The 16,539-nt window shown below is 36.4% G+C and overlaps 1 protein-coding gene across 1 annotated transcript; it reads left to right on the forward strand.

Annotated features, from left to right (window-relative positions):
- Window positions 1-6,383: 6,383 nt before the first annotated feature.
- Window positions 6,384-10,455, forward strand: LOC111881652 (uncharacterized). Its single transcript, XM_023878053.3, has 11 exons — window positions 6,384-6,678; window positions 7,128-7,171; window positions 7,384-7,464; window positions 7,637-7,744; window positions 7,854-7,945; window positions 8,258-8,332; window positions 8,415-8,484; window positions 8,727-8,828; window positions 9,019-9,127; window positions 9,904-9,966; window positions 10,222-10,455. Exons 1-11 carry the CDS (start codon window positions 6,486-6,488, stop codon window positions 10,314-10,316), a joined length of 1,032 nt encoding a protein of 343 aa, XP_023733821.1. The 5' UTR covers window positions 6,384-6,485; the 3' UTR covers window positions 10,317-10,455.
- The last annotated feature ends 6,084 nt before the right edge of the window (window positions 10,456-16,539 follow it).

Raw genomic sequence — 16,539 nt, forward strand, 5'->3', positions numbered from 1 at the left:
AGACAGGACTTTAGGTAGTACCTTTCAACAAAAGGTAGAAAGATGTAATCGTCTCACGGATTCTCAACTAAGTCTGTATTAAAATAATAGTTTTGTATGAAATGTTTATCCTCTTTCACAATGTTTGACAAAGCATAAATCATAATGTAACGCTGAAAAATTTAAAATAAATTTTCACATTTTAAAAACAATTCAATTCACAATATTATAAAACACATTGTTCTTATATTCCACATAAGTCAAAATCCCAAGATCATAACATATCAATAAAACTCCACGCGTGTGTGTGTACTGATCATGCCGGCGCCTCCCGCGATCCTCACTAGTACCTGAAACACATAACACAAAACACTGTAAGCATGAAGCTTAGTGAGTTCCCCAAAATACCACACATAACACATACTAGCCACTCAAGGCTATAACTCTGCGGGCCCTTGGGCCCTAACTCTGTAGACCCTCTGGTCCTAACTCTGTGAACCTTTCGGTTCTAACTCTGATATACTCTGGTATACACACGGCATAAATCACATAAAAATAATGTAGTGCAACACATCACATAAATAGCATACAATAACTCTGTCACATAACTCTAATTACCACTCAAGGTAAAGTATAGTGAGAAGACTCACCTCGGATGTCTTAGTAATATCTCGCTCGCGTAACACTGATCTAGCCTCTGCCTAAACACATAAACGATCATCTTAATTAATAACGGCTCTCCAGGCTAGACTAAATCCTCACACATCCTCTAAGAAGGCTAAAAGACCAATTTACCCTTCAAACAGTTCACAAGTCCAATTGTTGACCATACCCTAAAAGTCAACAAAAGTCAACGGTCAACCCTTTGACCAGACTCGTCGAGTGTACAATTGTGACTCGGTGAGTTCAGTCATGAACTCAAGTCCTCAAAATCCCCAATGACTCACCGAGTCACTTCCCCAACTCAACGAGTCATCAACTGTGTGATTCATGGGGGAAAACCATCCTACTCGCCGAGTCTGTTCTTGGACTCGGCGAGTTCAAGCCATGCTCAAACTCAAATGACCTCCTGAGGTCAGATCTGTTCTTCCAATCCATAGATCTGGCCTTACCAACCACTATAATCACGTAAAGGTATGACCTTTACACTCATGCAATGACCAAAAAGCTTCTTTGGGCGAAATAATCCCTAAAATGGAAACCTAGGGCCATATCTCTAATGGAGTAGCAAAAAGCAATGTGAATGGGACTCTCTGGACCTCTTAAGGTCCAGATCTAAAAAGAACTCCACCTTAGGACCTCACATACTTCGAATCTAATCCAAAGAATGCACAAGAAAACCCTAGATTTAACTAGAACACCAAATACACGAGTTTGAGCACAGATTAGTACCTCTAGTAGCCTCCTCTAATGAAGGGATGATAGATCTGAGCTCCTCAACCTTCCTTGTTTGACCTCCTTCCTTCTTTCTTGAAAAAACACACTTAGAATGATGAGATAGCCCTCCTCTTGCACTACAAGCCTTCTCTCTGATCTCTAGGGTTTCTCAGGGGTCTAATAGCCGCAAATGGTGGCTAAAAGATCCTTAAATAGGGCTCAGGCCCCGGAGAATTAGGGTTTCATTAAACAGTGTGGACTCGCCGAGTCCGCCATTAAATCAGTCCGACCATGCGCGGTCCTACTCGGCGAGTTTGAGCGCCTGCTCGCCGAGTCCCTCTCCAAAACTCAATATAAATGCATAAAATAAGATACCTAGGAATCCAGATGTTACACATAAGTTCTATGAATGCATAAAAATGGTTTAACAAGGATGGATACCCTGGATACTATGTATTTTGTATAAGTCTAATGCATGCAAAGTATAACAAGAGTTTTCACGTTTTCACTTGGGATCAACCATGTGTTTACTTGTATTCTCCCCCGAAATGTATTAAAAGTACATTATAAAGTAATTGAAATTGAATAAAAGGGGGTATGAACTCACTTGATTGAAGTGGTTGTTTTGAAGTAGTCGAGAGAAGAATCGAGCAGAACTTCGACTAGTGAGAGTTAAATTCTCGGGAATCTCGGGAGTGTAGAACTTCCTTCTGATCTTGAGTATGAAAACCGGGGTGTCGGGATGGCTTCGAGTGGAAAAAGCAGAGCAAAAGTGCGGGAAAAGAGAAGAATTGAACAAGAAACTCGAAACTCTAGCCTCCCTTTTATAGGAGGCTGAACCGCCTCCGTACGCTGGGCGTGCGCTCTTACGCGGGGTGTAGCGTACGTCAGCGCTTATGTCAGCCTCCTGACGGACGATGGGATGTCTGCTGCCGAAGGGACTACGCCCTTATCACCTGGTACGCTGGGCGTACCCCTTTACGCGGGGCGTAAATCGATTTTCAGAACTTCTAAATTCCATAACTCTCGCGTACGAGCTCCGTTTCTAGCATTCTTTATATCCACGCGTAGGTGAGACTGTACTCTACAACTCTCATTTAGACTCCGTCGGCTAGTTTTGACTTTATTTTTAATAATACCTTTTTAGCAGGCCGAGACTGGAAAAGTCCGTTAAAAATCTATAACTTCTTCATCCGGCGTCCGATTTTATCTGTCTTTTTACCGTTGTATTCCTATGGTCAGGGTCTTCAAATTTCGTTTAGGTTGTTCCGGTTAAAAATCCCTCGATCTCTATTTCGAGTTTTTAGCTGTCTACTGCTACATCCGAAACTTCGAAAAATCATAACTTCCCAATACGAAGTCAGATTTGGGCGTTCTTTTTATGTATGTTCACGGTTTAATAATATCTACGATTTTCATTTAGATACTTCAGGTTAAAAAAGTATTTTATTAAAACTTCGCGTTTTACGTTTAATCGTATTGACGGTTTTGTTGTGAATCTTAGGTTGGTCATAACTCATTCGTTATAACTCAGATTTTAGTGTTCTTTATATTTTTGGAAACCTTATCACGATATCTACCACATAGTGTACTCAAACAGAGTTTTTTTTTTGAAGATTTCATTTTCGATGATATTCTTATTACTTCATAAAGAGATTACAAGACTCGAATTTTAGACATTACATTGACCTGAAATAACGGGTTGTTACACAACACTCCCACACTAACTGACCACTGATGAATGCTATGGGTCACCCCACAGTCTTACAACACCCCGAAACTACTGCTAACCAGTGAATGCTACAGCCACCCCGCAGTCTTACAACACTTCCATATTAACTGACCACTGGTGAATGCTACGTGCCACCCTACAGTCTTACAACGCTTCTACACTAATCGCTAACCCATTGACCTGAACGCCACCCGGATTCAAACTCACACCCAACTGAACTCGAACCATGAATGGAGCCCCACCCTGGGTTCCCCTCCCGAAGCCTTCTAGCTGAAACCAAGAAGACGCGAACCCAAAGTTGGGAAGTTTCCTGAACTCCCATCTCATGTAATCCTCAATTCATACAGCCACTTAGGTCGCTCTCCTCCCTGATGAGAATGCGAAACTCACCCTAGTTTCAATCCTGCTTCTGATCCTGATTACCTGAGCGATTCTCCCACACTTAGATTCGACTAAGCCTTCACAACACCAGAGAATTGAAGGATTTCCAATCCTTTTTACCCTCTAACAACCATACATAGACAACCTACACTTACTAATGCTAGTGCTCCATCACCAACCAAACCCAGAAGACTGCACAACCTCTAAAGTCAAGATGAACACCTTTCGAATCCTAGCGAAATTGATAACCCCAGATGTCTTGAAATGGTACCACACTCAAATCTTAAATTCCAACTTCCAAGTAACCGACGTCTGACCAAAATCTCAACAATAGAACACTTCCCTTTGCGCTTCCAAAAGCCAACCGAAGCACAAAAACCGAACTCACCGAACCCTGACGATGTTGGACAACCAACCTGTTGAACCTTGACCATAGACATCCCATACAATACCCCTGAACCAATCCTCGACCACAACCCATGATAACGCTAAACACTCCAAACCCGCAAAAAGGGAAACAACCTTCACTAACCACTAATAATTCACGACATGCAAACGATAGATAACATTACTTGAAGATATAACCCAACATAATCAAAGAAATAGACCAGAGATACACTTATAACAACCACATATACAGATATAACTAAAAAGAAGCAAAAGATACATACCCGCAACATTGCCTACTGGAGTCCTAATCTCTTATGTTTGTCACTACAAGGCCTGACTCCCGCTGTCCTACCCTCTTGTCCACTGGTGATCCTCAAAGTAGTTGGAGTAGGCGCACACACTGCTTCTCCCACCAACGTCGGACAATCAGCCTTCTTGTGGCCCACCTGATTGTAGTGAAAACATAACGGGCTTGCCCCCTAAGGACAATCCTTGCTGATGTGACCGACCCTACCACACTTGTGGCAGCCCAAACCCATGGAACGACAAACTCCATCGTGCAGTTTCTCACACGTACTGCATTGACTCCAACCCTACCCGCCTCTCGAATGCTGGTCAGAAGTCTTGGGTCTCTTCCCGGGACTCTCCAATGTTTGCACCTGATCTGACCCCCTCTTATAAATGTGCTCCAAATCAATCTCCCGCTCGCGGGCTCTAGAAATCATCATCATCATCATCATGTGTGTGGGATGTTCTGATGGGTTTTAGGTAAAACAAATAAATTAGAAAACAATTCCTAAGTTCACATGCAACCTACTTTGGATCTATGTTTTAACTATTGAACATATAACTTTGAATTGCAAAATAAGAACCCTAGAGGAGAGAGGTTATTTTCGAAAATAACTAACTAGGGTTTAAGAGTTACATACCTTTCAATTATTATATTAAACAATTGATAATCCTCTTGAACTTGATCTTGATCTTCTTGGAAGCTTAGCACCACAAATGTAATGCCACTAATGGAATCACACCCAAGAACTAGCAAGAAGGAAACTAGAAGGAGAGAGAGGGAGGGAGTATGCAATTTTCGGCCTAGGGTTTCTTCCAAGGTAGGAGTGGTCGATTTAAGGAGGTGGGAGGCTCCTTATATAGCTGAGGGATCTATGGTTTAGAGAAAACCCTAATACTCCTTTGCTTGGGGCCTAAGATAATTCAAGGCCTTATCCAAGCCCCCTTGGACGAAATCTTTAGGGTTTCCCCTAAGAATTTCGTCCACCTCCTTCCAAGGAGGTGCTGGAGCCTTCCACTCAACTATTTGATAATTGCAAATCAGTCCCTGCACTTTATAATTAATACTCTTAACCCCGAAATTAATTCTAATTAATTTCTGACTAACTATTAATTAAATATTATGATTTCTAATTAATATATTATTTTCATAACATATTAATAAATCATTTATATTAATTTATTAATCTCATAATAAATTAATATCTCTCATTTCATAATTTTCTTGTCCAGTTGCTGCTATCAATTCAAGTACATACCAATTATAGCTATGGGCTTAGACACCTAATCCAACATGTTCCCATTATCTTTTTTCAATTAGCAATAAACCTATTAAGATAAGGTATTATTCGGTTCTCTAATAAAGTGATATGTATCATAACCAACAGAGTGTTATATATCATTTAATGACCCACATGTCAACTTATCTAAGAGGGCCAAACTTTATCGTGATTAGTTGTTGACTAATAAACACATCTACTGTTGATGTACTTGATTGCTATTGGTGATATTTGTTGTGCAATACAAGAGTGAGTTGCTTATTTTGAGCACAGCTGTGAAAGCTTTTCAACAATTGACAATGGATCTTAGACATGTTGTGAAAGTGTAATATTATGAAGGAAAAATAAATTTTGTTTGGATGATGGTTTAAAAACTCTAAATCTTAAGAGATAACTTATAACCACTAAATGTGGTTTTGTTAATAACACATGTTAATTAAGAATTAGCAAGACATAATATACTATTGCATTAAAAATCTACTATCTTTATCATAATTAATGCAATGATTTTATAGAAAGATTATCAATATTTCTATTTAAAAAAATAATATTAAACTACTATTGTATCTAATCATAACACAAAATTAATCATTATATATTTTAATCCCAAAATAATATATATTTTGCAAATCTTTATTATTTATATAACATTTTCTTCTTTAATCGTAGTTTTCACACGTATTAAACTAGTATTATTATATAATTATGCCGTAATTAAAAAAACTACCCCTTAACAAAGAAAAGAAAATAAGAGTACATTAACAAGTATAAGATGTCCCTAACAGAGTAACAATATCATATGTTAAAAGTGACACCACAATAAGGTGACCCTAATAGATAAACAGTACCATATGTTAAAAGTGATACCACAATATCTTCGACTTATTATTAAAATTAAAAATATTATATTATATTGACTAAAAAACAATATATATGGTTTACTAAAGTCTTTGTATTATCCAAAATGAAAAAGAAAAGAGAAAGACAACAGTGACACGAACTACAAGGATCTAGCACGTGTATCCGCAGACCCGAAGAGCAATCAGAGTACGGCAACGATGGCGACGGCGACGGCGACGGAGCTATGTTTCCTCCCAAACTACCACCGTCGTATTATGAGTCCACCGTCATCTTCACCAAAAGCATGGCGCTCTTCTCCGGTGAAGTTAGCGATCAAATCCCAAATCCAAACTCAGAGCTTACAAAAGAAGAAGCGACGTCCGGAGAACGTTGATGGAGAGTTCTTCGTTGGTTTGTGATTTCCCTCCTTTCTCAATACCAAAAACCTGCAATTAATCTGATTATTCTGAACAAAAAACAATATCTTTGTTGCAATTTTATCAATACGAAGCATTAGCCTCTCTTTAATACTTTAATTTGGGTTAAATGCAAACTTCCAGTTTTTTCGATCTTATTATGCTGTGATTGATTGCTCCCCTTTTCACAAATTTCTTCTTGTTTTGATAAAGCCATTGATGCTATTGGGTTCGAGTTATTCAACCACTTTTCAACTGTTTAAACAAGTTACCAGAAAAATATTGCATCTTTTTGTCCTAAAATGGAAGCACTTGACATACAGATTTGACATGATTATATAAGCAAATCCAAGATCCACCATTTTTTTTTACTTTGATGGTTAAAACATTGCTAAGATTTTAAAAAAGAGCGATAACTAATTTGATACTTTCTCAAATTTGCAGATCATACATGCATTGATTGTGATACATGTCGTTGGATGGCCCCAGTAAGAATCAGAATTTTCAATATGGTTAATGTCATAAATTGGCAACAAACTATTTGTTTTTTATTTTTTATTTTTTACAATGGTGTTTTGTTAAAAAAAAAAAGTTTGTTATCTATTTATGACATTAACCCATTTCAATATGGGTGTTACATATATTGCTTTCTAATTTTTTTTTTTAATAAAATAGATGATTACTGATTTGATATTTTCAGGAAGTATTCACCCGTGTTGATGGCATGTCGGCTGTTAAAAAGCAGCCAAGTTGTCAAGATGAACGCCTTAAGGCTCTTCAGGTATTAATATTATGTCAAAAGTGATATATATATATATATATATATATATATATATATATATATATATATATATATATATATATATATATATATATATATATATATAGTTTATGAAGATTTAAGCACTTACAATAATTGTTACAAATTAATTTTGTTATTGTTTTATTTTCAGGCATTACTTTCATGTCCAACAAGCTCAATTTCTACTGAAAAACCCGCTCATGATATTTTAGAAGTTCAAAAAACGTTTCCAATACCCATTGACATAGAGAGAATTCCCGTAATTTAACTCCTATAATAATTCTGTGAAGTTTTCAAAAAGTAAACGTGTAATGTCTTATTATGAAAACAATTATATTTATATAATCCTATAAAATGTTCATCTTTAGGGGGTGTATCATTGTGGTTATCACTCTGATAAAACGTATGGAGCAGCATCCTATTTCATTGTTCACCCTGAAGGGAACATTCTTATCGATAGGTATTCTATTTCTAACCATAAACTTCTTATAATTCATAGGATGCTTAATCCCCCGTTTGTTACACTGATGTCAATGATACAAAAATTGCAATTTTTTTATCCCTTAGGGAAAAAGATGTGAATGCCCTCCTCATCCTTCTAAGAGTAGCCTTTGAAAGCTTGTCGAGTGTAGTCCCATGTAACACACACAACATTATAAAACAAGTTCATAGAGATTATGGAAATAAAGAATCTTTATTTCCATGCAAATATCTTTATTTCCATGCAATATTTGCTCAAGGAAATTGATTTTTTCTTTTAAATATTTTGTAGTCCTAGGTACACAGAAAGGCTGGCTGGCAACATTGAGAAATTGGGTGGAGCTCAATACATGTTTCTCACTCACAAGTATAGTCATGATGAGTTCAAGCAACATTCGATAATTGTAATATTATATAAGCTATTTATTGACTTTTCTTCTTAAAATTAGGGATGATATTGGAGATCACAAGAAATGGTCCGAGCGATTTAGTTGTAAAAGAATTCTCCACTCCAAAGAAGTATGATATTTTTGCTATTTTATGTCTTGTCTTTTGTCAGCTGCCTAGAGGGCCACTGTGTACCTGATTTACATCAGGACAGTGTGGGCCAACTTAGTGGTTGGCGGAAGAATAACCTTTTTGCAAAAACATATATACATGTTTTTGAATCATTTTCAGGGTGTTAATTTTTCGATGGATAAGTCTTGATGTGTTTGTTTTCGTTAAAAAAGTGGTAAATTTATATTTTTGATGCATTTAAGGTAAATGTCTCGACAAAAGATGTTGAGATGAAGCTGGATGGATGTGGGCCATGGAGTCTTAATGACGACATTCAACTTATACACACACCGGGACACACAGAAGTGAGTAGACAACTGATTATCTGATTATTACAACTTTAAATAGTAGAATTATATACAAACATTATCTTGTGCAACACGTTTTTTATTATATTTTGTTATCTAATTATAGTTATTTCGTATTAAATAATCACATTCAAAACACGCATCCAAATAATATCTTTTATAAACAGTTGATAATTTATATGGGCAGGGGTCAGTGTGCTTGTTTTACAAGCCCTTAAAGGTGCTTTTCACAGGAGATCATTTGGCAATGGGTGAATCTGAGCTGGCAGTTTCTGAGATATATAATTTTTATTCAGGTATACCACATTTGATCTCTATAATTTTAACATAGTAAAATTTAGTGTTATATTATTCATTTACACCAAAATTATGTCAAATATTCATATGTCATTTTGGTGTGGTAATTGGTATTAATGGTGTTATGGGTTGCAGATGTCTAAAGAAGAAAGCTTATAACCTAAAATAAAAGGGTTAATTACATAAACTGATAAAAGACCCTATATATTGGGGCAATCTTTTGCGGATTAAACATTTACTTTTTTTTTTTTAAATCCCTTACATTTTTTCATTATTTCGGTTTGATCTTTTAGCATGTTTATCGGTAATCTTCTGATTTTTATATAAAGATGTAAAAGTTTTTTTTAGAAAAAAAAGAAAATAAAGTTGAGGTTTTAATCCGAAAAAATGGAAAAATGTAAGGGCCAAATCGAAAAGATGGAAAAATATAAGGACCAAGTTGAAAAATGTAAAACTAAGAGGGCCAAATCTAAAAAAGATGACAAAATTAAAAGGCTTTTTAGAAGAAAAAAAAAAGTTGAAATTTAATTCCAAAAAAAAAAAAGCCCAATACAGTGTCTTTTGTATAGTTAACCCAAAATAAAAGACCAAGTTATAACGTAAAATAAGAGTAAACTACAATTTTCGTCCCTTAAAAAATATTTTCCTTTTCGTCCCTGTAATTAAAAATGAACATTAATAAGCAAGTTTGTACTTCATAAAGATACAACATTATTTGGAGAAGTAATCATTAAAATATAAAACTTGTATGCCATATTTTATTTCCAATTTTCAGTGGCTATACAGTTGGACAGTGTCGCTATGTTGCTTGAGCTCGAGTTCGAGTGGATATTACCAGGTACATACTTTTGCCCCACCCAAAAAGATGGGATAAAGACTTGTTTTTCTCAAAAGACATTAGTACCCTCATCCTTTGAAAATAGCCTTAAAAAGCTTATCTAGTTTAGTCATGTCCTGTGTAACAAACATCAAAAATAACCACATAAAACTGTGTTTGTTACAAAACTGTGTTTGTTACACGGGACATGATTAAACTGACGTATCTTGTAAAGATATGTGTCAGTAAAAAAAATTGCTTTAATATTGTGGACAGGTCATGGCAGGAGAGTTGCATACAAGGATGTTGAAGAGAAGAACTCGAGCCTAAAAGCTTTCTTGATTGCTAAGCAACATCCCCATGGGTTTTAATTTGTGTATAACTCACTTAATAAGTTTAAAAATATATAGATTAAACCCATGTTATCAATGTATGTTGTGTGTAAAATAAACGAGCTTAAAAGAAATTTATAGTTTATATTTTCCTAATAAAATGTTTACAAAATTATAATATGTGTTTAAAAAAATGTGTTAAGTATAAAATAGTATATGTAAATATGTAAATATGTAAGCAATGTCATTTTTAGTTACTTTACATGTAAAAGTTAAACAAAATATTTTTTAAAAATAATTTTGATATAATTTTAAATATATAAACATGTCATTTCTAGTCATTTTACATATAAAAGTTAAACCAAACAATTTTTAAAAACAATTTTTGACTTTTGCCCTTCAAAAGCTAATCCAAACATATTTTTAAAAAGACAAAATTGCAAAAATGGTTGTAGTGGTAAGTATTTTTTTGGGATTTTAATCCAAACCACGACTTTTTTTGGATTGATAGTCATTTTAAGAGAGTTTGCTTGTGACTTTGGTCCTTCGTTAAACTGAAAAGACTAAATTACCCTTACTATATTTATTTTCCATTTTTATTTTTTTCATATATATATATATATATATATATATATATATATATATATATATATATATATATATATAAGTAAGGCCTCTCTCTCTCTCTCCACAATGAGAAATCAAAGAGCATTGACCTCTTTAAGTATGTCAAAATCATAGCTTCAACCCAAAAATTAAAAGAACATTCAACCTGATCATTTCTTCAACCAAAACAGGGCATTCAACACGCCCATCTCTTTAATCTAATCAAAATCACAATCGCAACTCTAATTACCACCATAAATCAAACACATACATACCATTTTCAACAAACACACACACAATAAATCACCCAAAATGAGAAAAATAGATTTGACATTGTAATTTTCCTTTGTTGAATCAAGGGAGCTCAAGTGCAACCGAGAAAGATTAAAAAAAAAAAAAAAAAAAATCCTAGAGTCCAAAAATGCAAAAGTAACCTGAGATGAAGGATAATAGACTAATCCATTTTCGCATTTAAAATGGTGCCTCCTTGAACCATGCTTCCCTGTATAGTTGTACTTTCAGAGAATAGGCATATGAAGATGATGGTTCGACCATCGGAAACGTTGGTCCCATCGTCAACTTAACCTTCCAAATGAAACCGGATTCAATAAATCCTATGCTATCTCTCAAATCCCCCCACTATTACCATGACCAACGACTACCAACATAGATGAAACCTGGATGCAAAAAGAGAACATTAGCCAAATCGAATGAACTCAAATGCTAACAAAAACTTTTTGAGGGTTGGGTTCCATCAATGATGCAAAAAAATTGAACATGTTTGGTGCACAAGGGGGGAAATTCAGATGACGATAATTAGGTCAAGAAGGGGAAACTCAGATTACAATAATTAGGCGACGAAGGGGAAATTCAGATGACACAGGTGGTTGGTGGAGAGGGAGGAGTTGATGGTGAAGATGGAGGAGGGAAGAGATGCAGTCAGCGGTCAAGAGGGAGGAAGTATCGATGCAAGCTATTGTACATGCTCTGGTTCATAATCAGAAAGTGAAGTGGGTTATGGTTTTTGGTCTTGAACGACACTGTTTTTGGTATCGGGAAACTCTGCCGGAGGAGTTACAGACGAATAAGGAGAAGCAGTGGGAAGGACACAAACAAAGAAAAAATTGATCCTCTGATATTGGGAAACTCCATTAATGGATCATTAATCTTGACAGGCCTGTAAATCTTTTTTTTTTTGATGAACACTCGTCTGATCTTGTTTGTTTACTAGCTATGGATCGAAAGAGAGAACCATCGACTCCTCTGTTCTGATTAAGAAAGAGAACGATCTACTCCAACACCTTGTCGAGAGATCGAGAGAGAGAGAGAGAGAGAGAGAGAGAGAGAGAGAGAGAGAGAGAGAGAGATTTTATTAATAAAACTTTAAATTAAATAGGAAAAAACATAAAAAATATATTAGAAGGGTATTTTGGTCTTTTCAATTAAGCGAAGGACCAAAGTCACAAGCAAACTACCTCAAAAGGACCACCATTCTAAAAAAATCGTGGTTTTGACTAAAACCCCAAAAAATACGTACCACAGAGACCATTTTTGCATTTTTGTCTTTTAAAAATTCCTTTTGTAAAAAATCTTTTTATAAAAAGTCGTATTACAAAAAAGACTTTTGAAAGTAAAAAGTAATCTCAAACACCCACTTAGTTTTAAAAACAGAAAATATCAAGGGAACTTGAATATAGCATGTTGTAGTGTGTTGCGACGCCTTAATTTTCATAACATGATTTACTACATAATCATTTTGTTATTGCTTCATCATGCTTAATTTGTTGCCTGATGATAACATGTTGTATTTGATATTGTAGTTGGACAGAATATACCCTAACTTTACCAACTTAGTTTATGGGTATCTTGAAAGAGAAATTAAATATCATCCTATATTTTCTTCATACTCATCATCCTATCCACTATTTCCATCAGGGATGAGTATTTGATCTATCGAGGCTACCAGGTCCAAGTCAAGGTACCGATTCTTGGACTTAAGAGTGTGCATTTTGACCAAACCGGCCCGGTTATTGGACCAAACCGGCCCGGTTATTGGACCAAACTGGTTTTAAAAAAATTGATGGATCTTTGACCGAACCTGTTGAGGCTTACTAGGTCAAGATCCGATTCTCTGTCCAGAGATCTAAATACTCACCCCTACGTTTAATATGCTCCTCTTATAAAGATGCTTATTCTTTTGTTGAATTCCCCATGTTAACCCTTTCTAGAATGGGAGACTTAAGTGGATGCTTAGCACTATGTCTCTTGCTTGAAACATTAGAAGGATTAATGGCAAGTAAAAGTATAGATATCAATGAACAAGTTGTCATTTTATTTCATATGATTGCTCATAATGTTAATTAAGCCATGATATGTCGGTTAAGTTTCAACATTTGGGAAAACCGGTAAGTTGATATTTTAGACAAGTTTGCAACTCAATAATAAAATTATATCTACACATTTGCTTAAGAAACCATAACCAATTTTCAACAACACTATCAACTTTAAATTGGAACGGTTCAAGCTATATCTAGTTTTTATCGATTGTTATTGTCCTCTAGAATATGAATCAAACAAAAGAACCATAAACGCAAATATCAAATCACAGTTATTGGGATATCAAACAACTACACCCAGTTTAGAGATAAGTTTAACTTGATCAAACTGACATTTTGTTACTTTCTCTAGCACCTCCCTCAGGTGCTCCTCATGCTGCTCCTGAGTCTTGGAATAGACCAAGATGTCATCAATGAATACTATCACTGACCGATCCAACAACGGCCGACAAACGCGGTTCATGAGATCCATGAACGCGGCTGGAGCGTTGGTGAGCCCAAACGGCATCACCACGAACTCATAATGACCATACCGGGTCCTGAAAGCAGTCTTCTGCACATCTTCATCCCTGACTCGCATCTAATGATACCCGGAGCGTAAATCGATCTTGGAAAACCAAGACGCTCCCTGCAGTTGATCAAACAAATCATCTATCCTCGGGAGTGGGTAACGGTTCTTCACCGTTACCTTATTCAACTCCCGATAATCTATACACATACGGTGTGACCCGTCCTTCTTCTTCACGAACAAAATCGGTGCTCCCCAGGGCGAACTGCTTGGCCTGATAAAACCCTTGTCTAGTAGCTCATGTAGCTACGTAGACAACTCCTGCATCTCTGGGGGAGCCAACCGATACGGTGCCTTGGCTATCGGAGCCGCACCAGGGACCAGGTCAATCGTGAACTCAACCTGTCTCTCGGGAGGTATTCCAGGAAAATCCTCTAGAAATACATGTTGGGTTTTGAGCAATCTAACACTTCCTAAGTGTGCATGCAACCCTAATAAACCTTGGATCTATGTTTGTCTAAATACATGCAAAATAATAATTTTCCAAGGTTTATAACCTATCTAACATGGCATGGGGAACATTTCAACATAAAAGAGTTAGAAGAGATTACATACCTTTTTGTTGTGTTGGGTTCTTAGGAGTTTGAGGGCCAAGCACCAATAGTGTGAATGCCTCAAATGGAATCACAAACACCACAAACTCTTGGAAAACTTTGAGAGAGTATACACACTCTTGTATTTTCGGCCACACACATGCACACACACACTAGAACACTAGCTTTCTCTTAGGCTATCTTAGGCTATCTTTCATGCTCCATAAGCATGCTTATATAGTATGCATGGTTAGGGTGAAACCCTAATAACCCACGTCTTTTCCTATTCCAAGGATCCATGGGTTAAAAGCTCCATGGATCATCCATGGACTTCCACATAAGCCTAGCCCATTAACAAATGAGTATTAGCCCACACTATAAAAAACAAATAGCCCATAATTTAATTAGTATTCCTTTTAATCTCTAAATTAATCTATAATTAATTTAAGACTAAAACTAATTAAATAACGTAACTTCATATTAATATATTATAACTCATAATATATTAATAAACATATGTGTATAACTCTCATAAAATTATCCATAATAGTTTGGATGAGATGCAACCCAAATGGACCATGCCGGTCGGGTCAAGTATATACCAAATAAGTTATGGACTTAGACACCTTATCCAACAGACTCCCACTTGGATAAGTCTAATAACTATATTTGCCTATAACTTCAGGAACCAACCAACAATCGTAGCTCTCGAAAACTCCCTCGAACAATGAAGACTCTGTCGAACTATGAAGCGCCATTTTAGATAAGTGATCACATAATCCTCTGTTCTCATGATATCAGCCGGACAAACACATGGAACTATGTCTTGCTTATTGTCTAGCAGTTGTTTCTCGATTATCCGATTTGTTTGACGAAGAACTTCACTGAACACATCGGTTTAGTTCTGACCAGGCCTGGTATATGGGTCAACACAAAATCATCGAGGGGCCCGGATATCGCTTCTATTTCTAGAAGGAACAGATAAACTTCGACTGATATGCTTGTTCTACTACTTATTGAATTGTACACAAAGGCACGTTTTATAACATCAAGTTACTGATGCGTTTACGTGCAATCAATGCACAACCAACTCATAGGTAACAACTCATATCTCTAGGTTTAAAGATTTATATGATGTTATCGTCTCACGATCACTCGAGATAAATTCCATGAAGTGATACAAGTGAGCGTGGGTTTATACCAATACTCATAACTTATGAGTACTCATGAATGTTGCAGCAACCATTGCCATGCCTAAACACCTTTAAGGCATCTACAAACCCAATTCATGACAATCTTGATTCATACCTACTTCCGACGTATGATCGATTGTGGAGGTTTGAACAAATTAATTATTCTGGAAGTCAAAACATGCAAAACTGAAACAATAGTAAATAATTGACAATGATAGTAACACTTTACTCATAAATAAATCACAAATTTTATTCATCATCAAACGTCGATTACATTTTACAAGTTTCAGGAAAACTATCTAATCTGTAAAACTAATATCGTCCCTCAGCCCGATGCGTCTCGCATGCTGAAAATGCTTAACCCTCGTCAGTCCCTTCGTAAGGGGATCTGCAGGATTCTCATCCGACGATATCCTCTTTGTCACAAGGAATCCTTCTTCAATCTTGTGCCTTATGAAGTGATATTTTCTGTCAATGTGTCGAGATCTGCCATGATCTCTTGGTTCCTTGGCTAAGGTAACCGCAGCATTGTTGTCACAGAAAATCTCTATAGGTTCCTTAATAGCTGGTACAACTCCAAGGTCTCCGATGAAGTTCTTTAGCCATATCGCCTCCTTCGCTGCTTCACTCGCTGCTATATACTCTGATTCACAAGTCGAATCAGCCACCGTCTCCTGCTTGGAACTCTTCCAAGAAATTGCCCCTCCATTTAAGGTAAAGATCCAGCCCGACTGAGAGCGGAAATTATCCCTATCAGTTTGAAAACCAGCATCACTATACCCTAATATTCTCAAGTCATCACTGCCACCAAGGGTAAGGACCCAATCCTTAGTCCTCCGCAGGTACTTGAGAATGTTCTTTACCGCGGTCCAATGAGCCTTGCCAGGGTTCCCCTGATACCTGCTGACCATGCTCAAAGCAAATGCCACATCAGGACGGGTACAAGTCATAGCATACATGATCGAGCCAACTGCGGAAGCATATGGTAATTGACTCATCTCAGCTATCTCAGCCTCTGTGCTCGGA

This window comes from Lactuca sativa, chromosome 7 (assembly GCF_002870075.4).
Source record: "Lactuca sativa cultivar Salinas chromosome 7, Lsat_Salinas_v11, whole genome shotgun sequence".
Lineage (NCBI taxonomy): Eukaryota > Viridiplantae > Streptophyta > Magnoliopsida > Asterales > Asteraceae > Lactuca > Lactuca sativa.